Genomic DNA, 23,043 nt, shown 5'->3' on the forward strand with positions numbered 1-23,043 from the left:
AGCACAATATTGTAGTAAACAATATTTTTACACAATATTTCTGTCAACAATATAGTTTACCATAATATTGTGTCAGTGATTCCAATTTTGCTGTTTCTACAACATTTTATTTGTGAGACAATTTTCAGAGGGAAGCAAACTACACAAAAAAGCAAATCCAGTCAAGAAATGTATTTGAAACCCTATATTCAGCACCTACACAAAACTATTCTCAAATATTACAAACTTTACCTGATCCTAATGTTGAGTTGATAATTAAGCATTCTTAGTGGATAATTAAATCCAGAAGTTTTATTTTATGCCTGATCTTGGAAAGTCATAGGTACATACATACCTGCCTTCAAATATGGGATGCATTTAGAAAATGGTGTTATGATTATGTGCATGGGCTGCATCCTTTCTTTAACCCCTTAGCTGCTGTGCCCCTCCCCCACCCACCCCTGTGCTCCTCCCGTCCCTATGCCCTTTTATGGCTATTTGGGGTAGTTCGTGCTTAGGCCTCTATAACGTTTTGTCCACATAAGCTATCCACATCAAATGTGTGTCCTTTTTTTCCAACCTCCTGGGAATTCTAAAGGTACCCACAGTTTATAGGTTCCCCTGGAGGAGACCGAGAAATTAGCCAAAATAAAGCTAAAATGTGGGTTTTGTGGGAAAAATTGGAAATAGTGCTGCAGAAGAAAGCATTTGTTTTTTCCCTGCAAATGGGATCAACAAAGGGGTTGCTGTGCTAAACACACCACCTTCCCTGCTTTCAGGAAATGCGGACTTGAATCAGAAAATCACATTTTTCAACAAAGTTTTGCTATTTTAACAGGACATACCACATCTTTACTATTTCTTGTGCTTTCAGCCTCTTTCCAGTTAGTGACAGAAATGGGTGTGAAACCAATGGTGGATCCCAGACATCTAAACATTTCTGAAAAGGAGACAAAATTCTGAATTCAGCGAGTGGTCATTTGTGTATATCCTTCAAGGTCTTCCTATACAAAGTAACAGTTGAAATAAAAATATATTGAAATTGAGTTGAAAAGAACAGCCATTTCAGTCTACATTTTCTTCTGTAACTTTTTCCAGCTATGGCAGATTATTGAAAGCCATCTACTGTTATGTCTGCTGGACCCTTATGGTTGTGGGGATATATAAGGCTTGTAGGTTCATCAAGAACCTAACATATCCAGAGCCAATAAATGAGCTGCACCTTGCAATGTGTTTTCATTGTATTCAAGGTGTACAGCCATTCATTTGGTAAAATATAAAGAGTGAAAAACAGGTATCATGGAAACCTATGTATTTCCTATATGGGCATGAGATATGGAGTTTAGAAGCAGTGGTTATTTGCACATCTGTGAATTCAGGGGTACCCTTACTAGCATGTGAATTACAGGGCATTTCTCAAAATCACTTATTTCTTCCACACTGCCTTGCATTTGGAAGGCACAAATGTAGAGAAAGACAATTGGAAAAAACACTTGGTCTTCTATTCTGTGTTCCTCCAAGTCTGCCAATAAAAATGGTACCTTACTTGGGTGGGTAGGCCTAGTGCCCCTGACAGGAAACGGCCCAAAACACAACATGGACACAATTAATTTTTCCACTAACAACTGACTCGATTTTGGCAAATTGCCTAGCTGTGACTTTTGGCCTCTCGCTCAGCCGGCACCTAGAGAAACCTAGCAAACCTATACATTTTTGAAAACTATACACCTAGAGGAATCCTGAATTGGGTGACTTGTTGGACTCTCACCAGGTTCTGTCCCCCAGAAACCTTTGCAAATCTCAAAATCTGTTTAAAAACACATTTTCCTCACATTTCAGCAATGCAAAGTTATGGAATCTGAGGGGAACCACCTAGCATTTCTCCAAGTCTCCCCATAAAAATGGTACCTCACTTGTGTGGGTAGTCCTAGTGCCTGTGACAGGGAAGGTCCCAAAATGTATTGTGGTGATAATGATAACTAAGGTAGTCCTGGGATCGGGAACCATGTAGGAAAACTTAGCAAACCCAGACATTTCTGAAAAGTAGACATCAAGGGGACTCCAGGGAGGTATCACTTGTGAGGATTCCATAAAGATGTTTACCCAGAATGCCCTGCAAAGGTAAAAATTTGAATAAAAGCACAATTATTTCTTGCATTTCTGTGAAGTAAACTACAGGAATATACAGGGATCCACAAACTGCTTACCACCCAGCGTTCCCCAACTTGTCCTGATAAAAATGTTACCTCACTGATGTGCCTGGCTTTAGTGCATGTGACAGGAATGGATCACACAACGGTCAATGGTAGTTCTTACATGAGGGCTACTGTTGACCCTGTGATGATCCATTCCTGATGCAGGCACTAGGTACAGGCACACAAGTGGGGTAGCTTTTTTATCAGGACAAGTGGGAAAATGCTGCTGCACAGACTGTTCTTGCAAAGGGACAGGACAACTGTCCTTATCGTCTCCCTCAGAATCACTGGAAGAGAGATTGTCGGATGTGGCTCCCCGACTGAAAAATCACTCACAGAGGCTGCTCCATTGTCCTCTCCCTCAGATGCTGTCTCAGTATCTGCTGCCTCAGTGTCTGATCCCGCGTCAGAACTGTCCTCCATAACCCAAGTGGGGCTTGAGCAGCAGTCATCCAATGAAACGCCATCTCTGCTACTGGCTATACTATCCATTTAAAACACTAGCCTACGTAGACGGTCACAAAATTGCTGGTGGGTGTGTGTGTGTGATGTGTGCAACAGTATATGTCAGTCACCTTACCTTCGCTTCTTCCCTCAGTCAAGATCTCTGAAGACACTGAAAAAAACAAAAAGGATACACTACTACTTCACGTTGCCACATACCCATCATCTCAGCCTTTAGCACTGGTGGCTCCCCGTTGACAATCTATTTTGGTGCTCCCCCCCATGACCTCCCCCACAGATTCCCTCACTACCACCCGGCAAAAGTGCCCTTCATATGTCCATTGCCCTCTCACATACATTTAATTTGTCTTAAAGCGCAGGTAACGGCTGGCTTTACTAATCCACTTAGCTATTCACATAAAATACAAATCTGTTCTTTGCAGCAGGCATATAAACCTTCTTTAGCTAGTTTATGGCATCAAAACTGCCACTCGACAAAAGTCCAATCTTTTTCTCTAGCAGGAACCTAGGGCCAGATGTAGCAAGAAAGGATTTTGTGAATCGGAAATTGCGAGTCAGTGCGACTCGCAATTTCCGATTTGCAAAATCATATGCAGAATGGTGTCTCAGACACCTTCTGCGAATCGCAAGAGGGTCGCAAAGACCCATCTCATTAATATTAATGAGGTGGGTCGCAATTTGCGATCCCCTTGCGATTCCCTGCACTCACAGGGATGGTGGCCTGCTGGAGACAGCAGACCTCCATGTCTGTGACTGCTTTTTCAATAAAGCAGTTTTTTTCCTTAAAGGAAAACGATTTGCAATACAAAATAAAAAATGAAACCATTTGGTTTCGTTTTTTCAGAGTAGGCTGAAAAAAATGTTTTTGCGACATTCACAAAGGGGAAAGGGGTCCCCTGGGGACCCCTTCCCTTTTGCGAATGAGTTAGCACCCACTTCACGTGGGTGTTAACTGCGAATTGCTTTGCGACCGCTTTCGCGGTCACAAAGCAATTGTGCATCGCGGTGTGAGTCGCAAATAGGAAGGGAACACCCCTTCCTATTTGCGACTCGCATTCCCATTTTGAGAGTCGGAACCGACTCGCAAAATGGGACTGTGCATCACGATGCGCCATGCAAAACGCTTCTTACATCTGGCCCCTAAGCACAAGAGTTATCTTGACATTTTTATTGCTACCTAAAAGCTGGGGTAGAAGCGTGTTGGTTGGAGTACGTGCATTGCTGTAAAGATGCGCTTTGCCATATGTATATATATATATATAACCTATACATATATATAGGGAGAGAGTGTCTATCTCTCTCTCTCCTTATGTATATGTAAAGAAATTACTTTTATATGAGTGTGTGGTTTCCCTGCGGGCCGACCGCAGTCCTCTGGGAAACACACATGCATTGCTATACACACACACACACACACATCTATATATGAGAGTGATAGATTTATTTCCATCTATAGAATCTCTCTCTATCTATAAAAAGTTTTTGTTTGTTTTACCCCCATTTTCAAAAGGCTGACCTCTCTGGATGACTAGTGGTGTTTCCTGGCCATGGATCGCAGCGCTGCCGTGATGCACGACCAGGAAACCCTTTCATGAAGGCCTTCTTTGAAAGAGGAGAATCTTACCTTTCAATGAGGCCTTCCTGAAAGGTGGGGAGGCTCTTTTGGGCCCATTGTTCCCACTGGAGTAGAAAGCAGCCTGCTGCTTCCTGCTCCGATAGGGTAAATAAACTTTGACGTGAGCGAACCTTGCGGCATGCTGACATCACAGATGAGCATATGGGAGGTGTGGCGGGAGACACGGAAGCTCTTCCATGTCTCCCTAGGGGATTTAAATTTAAAAAAAATCCCAAACCCCTCCCTGGTGTCGTGGCCTGCACCAGGGAGGGTGTGTGTGTGTGTCAGGCAAGACACGCACTAATGAGGTTAAATCCCCATGGCAGCAACAGGGAGTGCCATAATTGCTCACATCATTAGTGCGTGTCTTGGCTGACACACACACACACCCTCCCTGGTGCAGGCCATGTAGGAAAATGCCTTTTTTTTGTGATCACTCCCATTTTGTATGACTAATGCTGCTGTTTGTTTGACTCTGTGCACTGGAACTCTGCTAACTAGACCCTAGTGTATGTGCTCTGACCCCTAAAATATGTTGAATTTAGCTATAGTCCTAACTGGCATACTTAACTTACCCATAAGTCCCTAGTGTATGGTACAAAGTGTACTCTGGGCCTATAAGTTAAATGTCAGTAATGGATTGCAGCACCCATTGTGCCATCCATTACAGTGAGTGTTTGCAAACATGCATGGCAGTGCAAACAAAACTGCAGATCTAGCACTGTAAGCCTGCAGCACAATTGTAAAACTGTAAATAACCCCTTTTGACAGGACTAAACCTTCATTTTTAATAAGTTACTGCCCATAAGGCTTGTGCAATGTATTTAGAAGTAGGACATGAACAGTTTTATGTTAAACATGTCCTTACAGTGAAAAGGTCACAAACATTATTTTCATTGTAGCAAGGTTAGCTGTTCTACAGGAAAACTTTGGGGGTTGTGCTATTTTTAATGTAATAATGTTATCTCCAGCTAAGAAGCAGCTACACATTTCATCCTTAGACTTTTAAAGTATTTATTACCAGCCAAATTCATGCTGAAGTTGGATTTGTAATTAAATAATTTGGAAAGGGTACTTTTGGAAAGCTACTGTTCCTCTGCAAAAAGCCTCTGGAGGCCCACTGGCATGAGTTCCCACTGTACCCTAAACATACCCTTTTAAGAGCAGTGCGCAGCAAATGCCATAGGTGTGGGAGGGGATATTCTGTTCCTCTGGTGGATAACCATCTGGGCTCATGCCAGGTATCTGATTAACATTAGAGAGGCGCGTTCTGTCACAGGCAAATGTTAGCTTATACCTGACGTGGGTCCTTGTTTTTCCCTCTAGTCAGGCATGCACCAATCACAGTGAGAGATGAGCTGCCCCAGACTGGTTTGAAGTGACCACAGAAGTGGTGTTTTTCATTTCACTGATCAGTATGGGCACAAATGCTCTGCACAAGAGGGGGAGGGTTTCACGATTCTGGATTTGGTCAGAGATGGGTTCTATGGGTTTGTTTTCAGTAGAGCATAGGAACTGCGGCAGAACTGAGTAAGATTTCCTCTCTGCCCATTTTTTTTCTTTTGGTTAGGGAAGGGGCAGGAGCCACCCTCACCCACAGGCTGGTGCCAGGCATAAATGTGTATCCCTTCTTTATAACACTAGTGGATCTTTGGAAGACAGCAGAAAGACTGCACCTGCTTTTGAGACCTGTCAGAAAAACTGAAAGGCTGACCTGGCAGGAAAAAGATGTGGACTCCAGGGTGCATTTGGCTGGCCTCCTGTTAAGCTACAGCGACACAATTAGCTGTAAGAAATCCTTTTTCCAGAAGAGCCCAGATGATCAGTTCAAACATTATCTGCCCTAGACTCTGCTGATGGCTTCTGCTGGAGTGAATCTTGACTCCCACGTGCTGTTTCTGAGGTCCTGGGACACTTGGCTTTGTCAAAGTGTTCTCCTCTTGACATCCTGAGAAACCTGGTGTTAGAAATGGGGTCTTTGGTTGGCAGTCAGGTTACTCCCTGTCCAAGCAAGGACTCTCACTCTAGTAGCTTGGCACTGAGCAGTCAGGCTTAACTTAGAAGGCAATGTGTAAAGTATTTGTGCAATAAACCATACAATACCACAATATAACACCACAAAAATACACCACACAGTGTTTAGAAAAATATATAATATTTATCTGGATAAATTCAGGTCAAAATGATTAAAAATGAAATAAGCAAATGTAGGGATATTACTGAAAGTGATATCAAGTGTCTTAGAGTTAAAATATTACTGTAAAAGCAATAAAAAGTGTCTCTTGCGGGGCAAAGTACCTGGTTTGTGTTGAAAAATCCTCGCAAGGGGCCGCAGAGGAGGAGGTGCATGGAAAATGGTGAGTGTGCGTCGGTTTCGCCCCTTTGCACATGGACTTGCGTTGTTATTTTCCACGCAGGGAAGACGTTGCGTCGATTTCCGGCGTGCGCACTCGGATCCTCTTTGGGTTGCGGGGTGTTCAGACGCCCTGGGAATGATGCTTGGAATCCTGGGCTTGCAGAGCGAAGTCACAGGGGCTGTGTCGATTTTGGTAAGCGATGCGTGGAATTTTCTTCTGCACGGCAGGCGCAGCGTTGATTGCTCTCAGGAAGTTGGGCGTCGTCGTTCTGAGTCGGCTTGTGGCGATCCAGTTGGGCCGTGTGTCGAAGTTCCGGTCGCGTCGCTGGGTCGATCTTCTGTCGCGAAGTCAGGGCTGCGTCATTATGATTTCGGCGTGCGGTGAAATTTTCACTGCGAGCAGGCTGTGCGTCGTTCTTGGCAGGCAGTGCGTCGAATTTTCACCGCCTGGGGATTTCAGCTGCAGGAGAGCAGTCTTTTTGGTCCTTAGTCATCAGGGAACAGGAGGCAAGCTCTATCCAAGCCCTTGGAGAGCACTTCTGCAGCACAGCAAGAGAGCAACAAGACAGCAGGGCAACAGCAAGGCAGCAGTCCTCTTCAGAAAGCAGTCAGATGAGTCCTTTGGGCAGCAAGGCAGATCTTCTTGTCAGGGTGCAGGTTCTGGTTCAGGTATCTTCTCCAGGAAGTGTCTGCGGTGGTAGGGCAGAGGCCCCATTTTTATACCCAAATGTGCCTTTGAAGTGGGGGAGACTTCAAAGAGTGGCTTAGAAGTGCACCTGGTCCCCTTTCAGTTCAATCCTGTCTGCCAGGGTCCCAGTAGGGGATGTGGCAGTCCTTTGTGTGAGAGCAGGCCCTCCACCCTCCCAGCCCAAGAAGACCCATTCAAAATGCAGATGTATGCAAGTTAGGCTGAGTATCCTGTGTTTGGGGTGTGTCTGAGTGAATGCACAAGGAGCTGTCAACTAAACCCAGCTAGACGTGGATTGTAAGGCACAGAAAGATTTAAGTGCAGAGAAATGCTCACTTTCTAAAAGTGGCATTTCTAAAATAGTAATATTAAATCCAACTTCACCAGTCAGTGGGATTTTGTATTACCATTCTGGCCATACTAAATATGACCTTCCTACTCCTTTCAGATCAGCAGCTACCACTCAAACAATGTATGAGGGCAGCCCCAGTGTTAGCCTATGAAGGGAGCAGGCCTCACAGTAGTGTAAAAACGAATTTAGGAGTTCTACGCTATTAGGACATGTAAACTACACAGGTACATGTCCTGCCTTTGACCTACACAGCACCCTGCCCTAAGGGTTACCTAGGGCACACCTTAGGAGTGATTTATATGTAGAAAAAGTTTTAGGCTTGGCAAGTACTTTTAAATGCCAAGTCGAATTGGCAGTGAAACTGCACACACAGGCCTTGCAATGGCAGGCCTGAGACAAGGTTAACGGCTACTGAAGTGGGTGGCACAATCAGTGCTGCAGGCCCACTAGTAGTTTTTAATCTACAGGCCCTGGGCACATATAGTTCACTCTACTAGGGACTTATACGTAAATTAAATAGCCCAATTGGGAGTGATCCAATGTTACCATGTTTAAAGGGAGAGCATATGAACTTTAGCACTGGTTAGCAGAGGTAAAGTGTGAAGAGTCTAAAAACCAGAAAAAACAGTATCTCAAAAGTGGAGGGAGGCAGGCAAAAAGTTAGGGGTGACCACCCTAAGGCTGTCAGGTCTAACACATGGGACGTAGAACATTTTTTAATTCAGAGACCCATGGAGGACCGGGACGAGTCTGACAAGTCATTCTGATGAAAGTGCATTGGAGCTTGATCAAAGATTTAGCTTGCTCCTATGCAGATCTTTTCCACAGTGCAAAATCTGCTTTACAGAGACATCACAGAGGGGTTATCTGGCCTAATGGAGCCCTGTTCGGCTACAACTTTCAGCCTTGCCCCACTGGAGGAATCTGAGTTCCGAAAAAGTGATTAAGTCAAATGTAACAATCTTGACTGGTCTAAGGTGCCAAAAGTATCTTTTCAGGGAGGGACCATCCAGATGTACACATTTCTCCCACTGATAGATTTCCCACCAAAATTCAAAGGATTCACCATGACTTTGTCCTGCTGCTATCCACCCTATTGGGGTGCTTCCCGACCACATCCTGCTGCTTCATCCCTCTGAGTCATCTTGACTTCCATTTCAGTCTAAGTCAGAAGATAAAACCCTCCGACTGGGACAAACGTGATTTCTGTTTCCAACCCATGCTTCATCGTGATCGACCTAAATCATGCCTAGGCACCGTCAAGTGCAACAAGATGACCACAATTGGCTTTCAATTCTTCTTGGTGCTATTTTTATTTAACAATTTAAAAATTCATATCTCCCATTCCTTTCATTTTATTTTTTGTCTTTTTGATGTCATTTGTTCAGTAGATTCTTCTCTATGTTTATAAAGTGGAGTGAAACTTTTATTGTGCTGTGTTTTTGACTTTTTATCTGGTTTGGTACTTCTAAGTTTTTTAACACAGTTTCTTAAGTTACATCTGTCTGCTCTGTTCCATAGCTACCAGGGATTGAGCTCATTTTTACATTTCTGAAACCTTAACTGACCCTAACAAGAATAGGGACATTATTACTTGTGGTAGGCTACCATCCACCCCAATTACAAATCCACTGTTTCTCACTTGCATATCTTTAACGCCTAGGCCTTCATAGCTCCATTAAAGTTAGAACATCTCAGTCATATGAAGTCATACTTAGGGGCATATTTATACTCTGTTTGCATCGAATTTGTGTAACTTTATTTACGCAAATTCGGCCCAAAACTAACTTCATATTTATATTTTGACATTAGACACATCTAACCTCAAAATGGAGGAGTTTGCACCATTTTTTAGATGCATGCACCTACCTCACGTCAATGAGATGCAAGGTAGGCATTCCCATCTAATAAATGGTGCTATCCCCATAGCCCCATATTTATCCCCCGTGCTAAAATGGCAGACAGGTGGGAGGAGAGGCTAAATAATAGGGCAAAGCTTGCTGTGCATCATTATTTAACACGTTAGGGGACCTGTGGACCCATTTCCATGGTTAAACACCATGGAATAGGTACACAGGTGCCCTCCCTAAGCCCCAGGAACACCCCCACCCACACCAGAGGATGGGGGACCCCATCCCAGGTAAGTAGGGTAAGTATTGGTAAGTATTTTATAAACAATTTTAACCTGGGGCCCCCTGCATGGCACAGGTTGCAGTGGCCATGCCCAGGGGACACTTGTACCCTGTGCTGGCCGTTGGGGTGGTGGGCATGACTTCTGTCTTTCCTAAGACAGGAGTCATATGTTTGGCTAGCGTCATGTCTCGACGCACAACCCCCTCTTCCCTACCGCCACCCCCACCCCACCCAGCTAGCATCTTTTTTGTAGATACTAGCCCAAGCTTAGCTCCGGCTTGTGCCATTCTATAAATACGGTTTCCGGCTGGTGCTGTTGAATGGCGCAAGGCGGCACTAAACATTTTGCCCGCAAGAATGCATTAGCGCAGTTTTGCAGCAAAAAGTATAAATCTGGGCCTTGGTGTACGGCAGAGGGAAAAACATCCATGTGATGTGGGTAGGCTCCTTCTACATTTGTTTCAATAGAGGAGTTTATGTTTTAGTAACTCTAGTTTGAAACAAGATTCAACTACGGCTAGACTACTATTTTAATTTTAATTAGCAGAGAGTCAATGGATGTCTCCAGATTAGAAGAGTCTCTCTTTCCTATGCAGATCCTACTTTACTGTGAACGTCTAGGTCGTTAGGTATCTACAAGTCTTTAGTGCGTGTTGAGGTCCAGTTATTGCTAAGAGTTTATGGGGGTCATTACGACCTTGCCGCCCGCCAAGATCTGACCGCCATGCGGCCGCCAATGCAGCCGCACCCCCGCCGCAGCCATTCGGAGATCCCTGCTGGGCCGGCGGGCGGAAACCTGGTTTCCGCCCACTGGCCCAGCGGGGATCACGGGCGCAACATAGGAGTCGGCTCCAAATGGAGCCGGCGGTGTTGCGGCCGTGCGACGGGTGCAGTTGCACCCATCGCGCTTTTCACTGTCTGCGCAGCAGACAGTGAAAAGCCGCATGGGGCCCTCTCAGGGGGCCCCTGCACTGCCCATGCCAGCAGCATGGGCAGTGCAGGGGCCCCCAGGGGCCCCATGACTCCCCATACCGCCAGCCTTCTCCTGGCGGTTCAGACCGCGGTCGGGGACTCGTAATCCCCGGCCCCGGCGGTGCAACCGCAGCGCTACTGCAGCGGTCAAAATACGCCGGGGGTCACCGCCAGCCTGTTGGCGGTGCTCCCATCGTTTTGGCCCTGCGGTTATAATACCGCCAGGGTCATAATGACCACCTATGTCTTTCAAAGCTTTGAGTAGACACCCTTCAAAGATGTAACAAATTTTCTGTGTGGCAGAAATTAGTTGGAGACTGCTGTAAAAATATTATTTCATTTTTATTAATTTAAAGCAGTTATTTAATCCTGGTGCATGCGGCATGAGAGTCTCCCCATCCATTGCTGCTGTTATGAACATGAAATATTGACAGCTCTGCAATGTTAAAATTTGATGTTTGTTCACACTGTGGTGGTCATTATGACCCTGGCGGTATTATAACCGCAGTGCCAAAACGACGGGAGCACCGCCAACAGGCTGGCGGTGCTTCCCGGCGTATTTTGACCGCAGCGGTAGCGCCGCGGTCGCACCGCTGGGGCCGGCGGTTTACCGCCACAATGGCCTCGGCGGATGTAATACGCCAGCCCAGGGGATTACGAGTCCCCGACCACCAGCCTTTTTCTGGTGGTCTGAACCGCCAGGAAAAGGCTGGCGGTACGGGGAGTCGTGGGGCCCCTGGGGGCCCCTGCACTGGCCATGCCACTGGCATGGGCAGTGCAGGGGCCCCCTGAGAGGGCCCCATGCGGCTTTTCACTGTCTGCTGTGCAGACAGTTAAAAGCGCGACGGGTGCAACTGCACCCGTCGCACGGCCGCATCACCGCCGGCTCCATTTGGAGCCGGCTCCTTTGTTGCGGCCGTGATCCCTGCTGGGCCAGCGGGCGGAAACCAGGTTTCCGCCCAGCGGGGATCTCCAAATGGCCGCGGCGGGGGTGCGGCTGCATTGGCGGCCGCATGGCGGTCAGATCTTGGCGGGCGGCCCCTATAATTCTGGGAGTTGGATTTGTTTAAAAGATTTTGATGCATAAAACTATCTGAGTATTTGTACACTATCCATGGATGTATCATGATGTGCCCAAGAGAAGAAGAATCCAGACTTTCCTTTACGTTTTAATGAAAATATCCATTTCGTGTTTGTTAACAGAAGGTATCCTTTGGTCTTTCCTGGGCTGGTGCTGTAGTTTTGACACTTGGTAGCCACATGTCTATGCAGTCATTACTTTCATTTTTGTGTTGAGACTTTGGGAAAACTACTTCACCTTTATGGATGATAGTAACTTTTGTTTTTCTGTTTTTTGGTATAAGCTTCAGGGATAACCACAGGGCCGTCACAGTTGACAGTTGACGGTACACAGACATCAATGTGTTCAAAAAGAGTGAAATCATGCCAAGTACAAAAACAGAATGTTTCAAAGACATAACTTACTTCTACATATGTACCATCCCTCCTCTCAGAACATATTACCCACAGGCCACCCTGTTCCATCAGTAACTTTCCTACACAAAACATAAAGGCACCTGCACACTGAAATAAGAGGGAGTGGGCACCTAAAGATCCTGATGTGCCCTGTGCATTATAATACTGCCAGAAAGGTAAGCAACGTAAAACTGCTGTGTGGTAGTATGGAATGCCATTGGATAACCGGTAGGAATGATGTGGGTGGACTCACACTGTTTTCTGTCCCGCTATAAACTTCGGGGGGCAAGTAGCCTGGGAGGGGAGGGGAAGGAAAAGAGGTAAGGGGGGGAAGGGCAGTCAACAAGTTAGTGAGGGTGGGATCAGTGGGTATGGTTCTCTACTGTGAAAGACAATAATTATGGTGGCGGCTTGTCATCTTTTCCAGAGTTTTTTTGAGAGTCTGTATGAGTGCATCGCATCCTATCCTTTCAGATGCAGCCCTTTATTCCAAGTCCCTGCCAAACGTTCACCCACAGGGTAGGGGGGTGTCTATCTTATGGTGATAGCCCTTTTAGCACGGATGAGGGCCAGGTCAGTGAATTTTGTGATACCTTCGAATTTTTGCCCTAGAGTAAATACCTAACGTAAGGCCTTGAGAGTATCAAGGTGTGGCCTAGTACTGATCATGGCTATACAAGTTGTAACATTTTTCCAAAAACTGTGTAATTTCTATCATGTCCATATCATGTGGTGGAGGTCGGTTGGGTCTATTCAGCATCAAGGGCAGGCGCCTGTATTTTGGGGAATATCTTATCCAGCCTATGGGGTGTTAGGAAGGCTTTTTGCAGTTACATTGAATACATCTAAAGTGGGCATTTCTTGATACCTTCCACGGACACTACAGGGATTTCTGGCAATCTGAGTCATTGTAGACCTACTGCAAACCTTCTTACCATTCCTCACTGAGAGCTGCAGAGATACTCCTGCAAGTTTGAGTATAGCTTTGTAAATCCATGTTTTTAATCCGCGCTCATCCCTCATCATGTGCATTTTGTGTAGAAGTGCATGAGTGCGGGGCTGCGTCCCCTGTGCATTCTTTTTCCCCCTAAACAGGTGCATTATTTTACTGTATGGTAGAAAATGACCTTCTCCCAGCCCATGGTTCTCTACTAGAGTTTAAAAATCTACAGGGGCTCCATCAGCATACAGGGTTAACTTCCCAATAAGTTACCTCTTAGGATGATAACAGGCCAGTGGTAGTGCTAGGCCCTACAGCAGGAAGGCTCGTGTGTGGCGATCTGGAGTTTGTATATTGAAGACAGTATTGCAGCATCATGGCAGCCGTCAACACTAATACTGTCAGCTTCATAGGAAGTGTAGTGCCAAAGAGAATATATTGTAGAGTTTGCCGTTGTATATCTGCTCATCAGTCAGCGCAGTCTCTGCCTTATGATGTCTCACCATTCAGTACGTCACCCATTGGAGTTGGGCTTTATAAATATAATCATAGGAGTCAGGGACTATTCTATGATAGGGGCAAACACACTTTCTTCAGATGCTACATGTTTGGTGCAAAGGACAATCTCAAGTTTTGTTTAAGTAAACAGATTTTCTATCTTGAATCTTCCTTAACAAGTGTTAAAGTAAAGAAGGCATGTTTCCTTGAAATATCCTCGATTAAGTGTCTTGCATGGAACACATACCAGTTGCCAGATTTAAAACAAAGAACACAAGTTAATAAAAAAAGTTTTTATGCATGACTCTCACTGAAAGCCATTAGCATAAATACTAGGTTTGAATCCAGTTTTTTACTGCTATGAAATGTCAACACTGTTGCTACATCATACATAGAACCGCTCAAATCCATTGTGTTCCTCGACCTAATCCGGGTTTCCTGAGTGAGATGACTGAATGATGGCTACTGTCCTTGTGCACCATTTTACATCTCTCTCTGGTCTCAAGAGACTCGAGAAATTCAGGAGATTGAAGTTGCCACCCCTCATCTATCCACCGTCACACTCCCTGTCATCTGCAAGCCTCTGCAGACCAGGGATTTTTTAGCTGCATTGAAATGGCTCACACAGAGCCAGTCAGCTAGCCACCAGCTCCCTCCTCCATAAGAAGCAGAGTGTATTGCTTGGGCAGAGAGCGAAGGCACAGAAAGCAGTGGAGTAAGTCAGGAGGAGGCCAAGTATTGTTTTGTTTTGCTTTTTGGTCCATAGAGAAAGCTACTGAAGAGACAGTGGTGGGGTCCGTGGTAAAACATCAGTTATATTTTATTTTAATATTGGGGGGGGTATGGTTAATGTTCCTGTGTGGGATGTTGGTAGGATGCCAGATATGGTTTATTTTTTATTTGGTCATAAATAAATGTCGGTGTGTCAATGGGCAGGTTAGGTGAATGGGAAAACATCATTAGTAAGAGGAGCAGGGAACTGAGGCAGGTGTGTTGTGAATCGATACTATGCGATACTATGTAACACCTCTACCCTTGAACATCTGATGAGAGCATGGGCAGACTAAATGGTGGCTACATACCATTGAATTGTAACTGGGTTAACTGTGGATAAAGGGAAAGTCTTTCACAGGTTTTGGAAACCTCAGCCACTCAGCTTGATGTACCTCAAAACCCCTCATTTAAAAACATCTTGGTTAGTCAGTTGCCCGTAAGTAATTCTATAACTTTATAACTTATACAAAAAGCATATTCCTCCATTTATCTTACAAATGTTATTTTCAAAAGTAGCTGGGAGTCACCAGGAGCCAAATGATTCATCATGAAAGGGCATTACAAAATATAGTATAACTCAAGGAACATGTTTGTTTCACCAGGGGCCTAAATGTGGTCTTCCATGCAATACTTAGAAATGTCAAAGTTGCTCAACATGAAAGAGATGCTTGTTCTCAGGCTCTTAGTGATTATTTAGGTAAAATTTGTTTTAGGCAGAAAGGTTTAAGAAAAGAACTCCCTTTTTGCCCATATTCAATTGCAGATCAGCAAATCTAGTCAGGAATCACCACTGTGACTGTGACCACCCGCAACTGCCTGGGTTAGGAAATCGCACTAGGGGAGGCAAAGTCTCATTCGCATTTCTGTAGCCCTGCAGGAAACAATTATGTCATGTGGTGATTGGTAGCATTTTGCCAGAACTCCGCACTACAAGAGTATTGCAGGGTTGCCAAATTCCACCAATTCTGCTGGAGGAATGAAAAATTCGGAATATCTCTAGTTCTGTCCTACTTGTGATTAAATAGTCCACAAAAGAGACCTTCCTGTTTAAACACACATCAGATCAGATGTTTGTACTTATGCACATCTGGTACATAATGTACTTTTTATGATGTTTTAGACTCTTAATATTCAAGCTGCACTTGCACCTCTCAACCAATTTAAGCGTAGAGATTCTGCATTGCATATGATTTTTTCCAAAATTCGAGTGATACCTGCAGTTCTCTGTATCATCTACAGAGTGTTCTGGGTCCTAAAAACTGCAGTCTAGTTGTAATATTAAAATATGTTGTTTTAGACATATGCCCTGACATCTGATATCAGAATGATCAACTTTGAGCCCCTAAAGAGACTCTCAGCAAAGCAAATGCCTGCGTCTATGGTCCTTGCAAATTGAAAGATAAAAATGTCTTTCACTTGTCAACACAGCCTATATTGACTGTAAAATGTTCTATCCTCTTTTGCATTTATGCTGAAATATATATGTTCTTTTTTTTAAGGCAATGGCTGAGATGATGGCTGAGAATTACCATAATATATGGGCAAAGAAGAAAAAAATGGAATTAGAAGCTAAAGGTAAGTCCTCCCTGCGTCTCACTAACATGGTTAATGGAGTGGCGAATTCAAAATAGAATAAGCAAGCTAATAAGTCGTTTTACTTTTTGTAATACCTTAAAACTAAAAAAATTTAACATTCACAAGATTGTTTATTTTACCCAGTTATTTGCAGATACATGAATATGGAGTTGTGCTATTAGGGTGCAGGGACATATTTTAGGTTAGTATTTCTTTGTCCGTCTTTATGACGTGTTCACATGTTTACTATTTAAATGTAAACATTAAAATATTCATTATGGCCAAAGCTTCATGATGAAAAATGCAAACAACTTTGATTTTGTCTGGTCTTTATAACAGGTGATGGTACTGACACTCCTGAAACTGAAATAATGGCACTTAGCACATGATCCAAAAAGACATCTTTTTAGTAACATGGAATCATGAATACCATATAGAAATAGTAATAGCATTTGTCAGACATCTACAGACTGAAAGGTTAACTTGAGAACACACATATATAAATGCATCTTTTATGTGTAAGGAGAGAATTTGTCAAGGTTTGAGATTACAATGGCTCTTTAGTAAAATAGTAACACATTGCATTATTATTAGTTGCTCCAGTGGTATTGTTTGAGATGGTAAAGACTGGACTTTTCCACACATTAAGCATGATTACTGTAGTCTACAACCTTCCAAAGATAGGTAACTCTTTTGGTTTAAAGATCTTAAATCTGACATCAGAATTTAAATATGGGATAGAGTGCACTGCCATTTGAGTGGATTTTGCTGCCACTCAAGTAGAAAATCTATTCATGTGGTAACATATCTGTGCAAAAGGTAGCCCTTTAACAGAAACGCTTGCAACCACCTGTGTTAGAAAATCACTCTGGGGGAAGGCAAAACTCGCTTGCGCTCGGCTTTTCTGGAGCCTTGCAGGAGAAAAATTCTGCCATGCAGTGATTAGTATAATTTGGCCAGAGCTCTGTGTTAAAGAGTAACGTGGTGTGGCCTAAATTCCGCCAATTTCACAAGTAGAACATAACATTCTCGTCACCTCTAATTTTATTCCTTAAAATACCTGGTCAGTTCATCACCCTTTCCATTAACCACTTACAACCTTGGTGTTTGCTGTTTCATATGAAAGTGGTAGTAAATGTGGAAACTAATGCAAAGTTAAATACATTAAAAAGCAATTAGTAATTTGTTGTGAAAAATATTAGAATCAATGTGCCACAAATTTCTCCTTTCTACTCAACTCTGTTTTAGAAAAACAGATCATAAAAATGAAAAGCCACATTTTTGTTGCCTTGTTGAAACTGCAGCTGCAATTATGCTATCTGACCCGCCTTTCACCTTGGCTGCTGGCTATGGGCAGCAGGCACTGTGACGTCACAACTCAACTGTAATAATTTCCTGCAGATAAGCCACTAGAAGTGTAATTATTACATTTTATGAGAGATATGACAACTTGCTTCTAATAAGAAAATCAGAGACAGGCTTTTCTACAGGAATAGCAGGCTCCCTTGTGTTATATGTGGGATACATTACACCTTGCCACATCTTATAAGAATAGTAAGTCACTGAGGAGTTCCATGATCATAGAGGAATGACGGTGCACTCCCTTATAAGGTTATGGAACTTGGAGATGACTTGCAATAGCCTTATCATGTGTGGTAGGGGGGTATTTTATTCCTGATAATAAATGATCCCACCATCACCTTTCCCACAAACCACTTAAATTCTTGGCCCATAGCTCTGTCAAATTGGGAGCAAAGACAAAAGTCTGTCTAGGCTCTGGAAATCAATGGTTTCTCTTCCTGAGACCCCCATTTGTAATGTATACTTAAAAAGGAATAGCAGTTAAGGTAATATGTTCCTGTATGGTTGTGTGATTCTTCTTGGGTATCTAGGTACTGATGACATCACTTCAGGCTTCCGGATTCTCGAGGAAAACCATGGCCCTTTCAGAGGCCATTAATTACTAGCCAGTATGGTATGTGTATCCCAGTCTTCAGATAAGGGTTACTGTACAAATTGGTCTAAAAGTGGTTTTCTGCTATACTTATTAAAAATCCACTTTCATCATGGAATTAGATTTTTTAATAACAGGTGAAAATATACTTTGAAATTTAGAATTCGACCTGTGAAAACAGTATAGAAATATTTATGTACTATAAGGCCATGGAAAAGATCCCTAAAGAATGACAAACAGCCTTTAGCAACTACCCATAGTAGGATCATATTTCCCTTAAGATTAAGCATGTCATACTTGTATGTATTAAGTACGAAGACCAATGGACTTACAAGACACAGTTAGAGTGGTAAAATAGCTAATATATTAAAGTAGGTCTTCCTAAACGGCACTTGTTCATGGCATGTGTCAGTACTGTGGCTTAAAAACTGCAACCCAGCCATAGAAGAATGGTGTTTTCTGGAGCCACTCAAGTTAGTCAAGTTAGTCATTCATGTGGGCAAGGTAAGTACAACTGCAAATATGACATTTAATTTATATGCTACTGATGACTTTCCCTGCACCAAACTACCCTCTCCTACTGGAAAGTTCAATAATCCATTTGGATGCAGCCAATTTAAAAGTACATGTTTTAGGACAAAAGCAGATGCACTGTTGCACTGTTTACAGTGGCATCGCACAGGGTGTTCTAAAGCCAGAAAAACACAAAGGAAAGAATTGGTGGTCTGCTACCATATGATGTCCTTTCCTGAACCATCCTATACCTTAATATTTGAGTCATCACTTTTCAAGAGTTCTTAATTGTAGATTTAGAGTCATAGATCTGTATGTGAGTCATATTTGTGTATTTAGCAGGCAAATAAGTTCCTCTTGAAGGTTCAGTGGTCACTGTTATACCAATACTGCATAGTCTGAATAAGTCATTAGGAGCAGCTGACATCCATCTAATTTTTAGTGGGGATTTTCTACCTAAGAAAAAGCAGTACGAGTGTCTGCTATGAAAAGATTAAACAACAGGGAACAAGACTGAATAACTGTTTCAACACACCCACATTAAGGAAAGGCCTGATATTCACATCACATTATGGTTCCCCATGAGTAAGCCCACCCAGGTAGATGAGAATAAGAAAATATGTATTGTTATCAGAGACAGTAATTTAGAAAAATAACCAGAGCTAAGGTGCTTTGAACCAATCAAAAAGTGCACCGAAGTATCTCTGAGTAATCGGACCAAATCAAATAGGGCCTCATTATGACCCTGGCGGGCGGCGGAGGCCGCCCGCCAGGATCCCGCCCTCCAAATTACCGCGCCGCGGTCAAAAGACCGCGGCGGGTATTACGAGTTTTCCCCTGGGCTGGCGGGCGGTTCCAGTTAAACCGCCCGCCAGCCCAGGGGAAAACGACCTTCCCACGAGGATGCCGGCTCGTAATCGAGCCGGCGGAGTGGGAAGGTGCGACGGGTGCTACTGCACCTGTCGCGTATTTCACTGTCTGCAAGGCAGACAGTGAAATACATTTTGGGGCCCTCTTACGGGGGCCCCTGCCGTGCCCATGCCATTGGCATGGGCACGGCAGGGGCCCCCAGGGGCCCCGCGACCCCCCCTACCGCCATCCTGTTCATGGCGGCTTTCCCGCCATGAACTGGATGGCGGTAGGGGGGGTCAGAATCCTCATGGCTGCGGAGCGCGCTCCGCAGCCATGGAGGATTCCAATGAGCAGCGGAAAGTCAGCGGGAGACCGCTGACTTTCCGCTTCTGACCGCGGCTGAACCGCCGCGGTCAGAATGCTCATTGGAGCACCGCCAGCCTGTCGGTGGTGCTCCCGTGGTCGGTGGCCCTGGCGGCCACCGGCCGCCAGGGTCAGAATGACCCTCATAGTCTTTTTTTACATGGGTTACGTAAACAGATATGTGGGTGAGTATTAAATCACAAACTTCCAACATTTACCAATTGCTTATCTGTGTTAAAACACTATCTTAGCAGCTATATCCTAAATTATAGCTATGCAGTAATTGTCTTAGCTTCATATGGTCCTTTTTTTTTTAAACTACAACGAAATATGCTCCCACTTCAAGAATCTAGCAGTTCAAACCTTCACAGAATGCTAGTATAGAAGAGTATTACTAGTGAGGCCCCTCCCTGCAGTCGAACTTTAGGACATGATTCAAGATTTCCACACTGCCTGTGAGTGCCTACTTGCAATAATTAATACTCAGGTCAGTAAAAGTGTTACCAGTATCACTGCTGATTAGGTTCAGGCAGCAGAAGTATGTCATCAACAATTAAAACATTGAAATAGAGGTCCTTAACTGCTCTGAGATAAAAATGACCTGACTGCCATAACTGTTCTCTGAAATCTGCCATTTCATGAGCCACCAGCTGTTAAGTTAACTCGTAGCATTCTAAGTGATGTCACTTTGTTTTAATAACATGTTCTATTGTGGAATGTGGGGGTTAAATTGAATTGGAACAGTCAGGTATACAAGGCTGATATCAGAGAAGACTGTGCTGAGAAGCAGTCTCTGTTATCACAATAAACCATCCCTCCCACGATTCGATTCTTGGCTGAATTACTGCAAAATATCTGGTGACGAGTTGCTTGATGGCTGTAGGAGAGAACCCACATTGATTGCTTCTGCTGCCCAGTTGATGTCACTGGCTTCTGTATTCAAAATTGTTCATGGTAGAATACTGCTGAGAAGTGAAACCCTGTCATCTCAAGGATTTTTAATTTACCAGGGCTTCTGGAGGTCAGTGGTGTAGCGAAGGCTCTTCTCACATATTTTGGACGAACTGGTGAGTGTCTATATGTCATCATGAAGCTGCTACGCATGGCAGTTACTGTTGTGAAGATACCTATATACATGATTTCCCTTCAAACACTATTTTTTTGACAATATCTGAGAGAAAAATCTAATGGCAGATTCCATACCTTGGAGTCTACCCTAGGTATCAGTCTGGGTCTGGATATTTTTCTTATGCAGTTCCCCTGCGTGCCATTAGGTGACATCAATTGGCTCCGCACCTGTCATCGGCGTCCTTGCGCACCGGAAATGAGGTTGCTGATCCTGTATAGGCATCACCTGCATGCTTATGTCAGTTGTTTTCTTTCCACAGCAGCCTAGCACTGATCAGAAGAAGAGCTACCCCCTCAGTTGTTTTTTGACTGAGATTTTTTACTGAGATTTTGGCTTTTGACACTGGTGTGCCAAAAATGTATTTGCGTAAGACCGGGTTCAAGCCCTGCAGATTCTTTCATCAGGCAATGTCCGTGGGGGATCCACAGATCATGTCCTTGTGGTGTCTGGAGCATGACCGTGACCTGAAGTCGAGCTTGAGTGCCAGGATATGAATACAAAAGCTTTGAGGGAGAGGTCCCTAAAGCTACTGGTGGCCCGGCGTTTGGCTCTGCATTGCTCTTAATCTCGGTTGAGAGAAATGTCCTGAGAACGGTCGCAGAGCCCCCCTTTTTCATCGTTCCATTCCAAGTCCTTGGGATGATTGGGTAAGTCGAGGCTTAAGAAGCTGAAGAAGAGCAAGCGTTCTTTGACTTCACCCTGTCCATTGGCCGATGAGATGAGAGACAAGGAGCATCACAGTTCTATGCCTCTGTCTTTGGAGTCTGCGTCTGGGTCGGCTCCATGCCGTCCCAGATTTCTGGGAGCCAGAGCAACCCTTGCCCAGCTTAGAGAGTTCTATGAGGCCATGCGCCTCATCTTTGGCCAGTCTAATCCAAGAGGCTGGACCAACTTGGGAAGAAGATGTTTTCTTCCTTCAGCCTGCCATTGTTGTCTGTGAACACTGCATGCCTTTTGGGCTATTACTCCCGCATGCTGTGGGATATGGTTGCGCAAGTGCTGCCACAGGTCCTGGAGGAGGCCTGGGATGCACTCTCCCAAGCTGTTGCTGATGGAAGGGACACAGCAAAGTTCACAATCAGATGTGGACTGGACACAACTGACTCGCTGGGCAGAGTGGTTGCATCGACGGAGGCCATGCCTGGTTGAAGATGTCTGACATTTCAGGACATGTCGAATCGAATTTTCTGGACACGCCCTTTGATGGCACCCATCTCTTCGGAAACAAAGCAGACTGGGCGCTCCAGCACTTCAAGGATTCTCATGGTATATCCAGGTCCTTGGGCCTCGCAGCTGTTCCTTGCCCTCCCCCCCCAATAGTCTGCTTTTCACCACTTTCATGGCTACGGAAGGGGTGTCCCCCATGTCCGTCCTCTCCAGCCACTGTGCCGTGCATCCTGCCTAGCCCCTGCATGGTCAGTGACATGGGATACACTATCCATCAGGGTCAGGGAGTAAGCATTCCAGCCAGCCCAATGCCCCTCACACCCTCCTGCAGCTCCCTCCAAATCTTCCTAGTCTGACAATTCTCCTCCAGGAACCAGTCAGAGGAAGAATTCGCCATCTCCTACTCCATCAGGAGTCCATCACAGCGGGCAGGTGGATTTTGCAGATAGGGCCTACTCCCTCCTCTTCAAGACTACCCCGTCATCCATGCCACCATCCTACGATCATATGATGAAGGATCACTTGGCACTTCTCTGCGAGAAGGTTATGGCTCTCTTTGCCAAGGGAGTCATAGGGAGGGTCCCTGTGCCAGAAGTAGATTGTGGTTGTTATTCCCGCTACTTTCTGATACCCAGAAAGGACAAGTGCCTCCGCCCCATCATAGGCCATCAGTCCTTCAATTTCTTGACCTAAATGGTTTTAATATGCTGGTCCTCTTATTAGAGACTAAAACAATAGTAAAAGTGCTATCATGATGCTCAATGAACCAAGATAGCCTTAATGTGATTAATGTAGGGTGGACATGTTTCACGCTTGTTGGTCGGATCCCTGGCATTTCTTCAGGACCAGGGGAATCCATACCCTACACATAAATGGAATGTGGAATTACAGGTATTTCCCAAACAGATAAATACCTGTTTGTAGTATTGTCCAACCTAGAAGAGATAAATAGAACAAATGAACGGTATCATGTTGAGCGCCACCTTAGAAAATATTTAGGTTGACACTTCCTTGTGTTTCAGATGATTCTAAAGTGTCCTCACACTA

At 44.4% G+C, this 23,043-nt stretch overlaps 1 protein-coding gene across 1 annotated transcript in view; it reads left to right on the top strand.

Annotated features, from left to right (window-relative positions):
• Nucleotides 1–23,043, top strand: part of RYR2 (ryanodine receptor 2) — a 2,714,825-nt gene that overhangs the window by 1,847,732 nt on the left and 844,050 nt on the right. Inside the window, exon 57 of the mRNA XM_069234403.1 lies at nucleotides 15,943–16,018. Within this exon, the coding sequence (XP_069090504.1) occupies nucleotides 15,943–16,018 (76 nt within the window). The remainder of the gene's footprint in view (nucleotides 1–15,942; nucleotides 16,019–23,043) is intronic.

The sequence above is a fragment of the Pleurodeles waltl genome, chromosome 5 (assembly GCF_031143425.1).
Source record: "Pleurodeles waltl isolate 20211129_DDA chromosome 5, aPleWal1.hap1.20221129, whole genome shotgun sequence".
NCBI lineage: Eukaryota > Metazoa > Chordata > Amphibia > Caudata > Salamandridae > Pleurodeles > Pleurodeles waltl.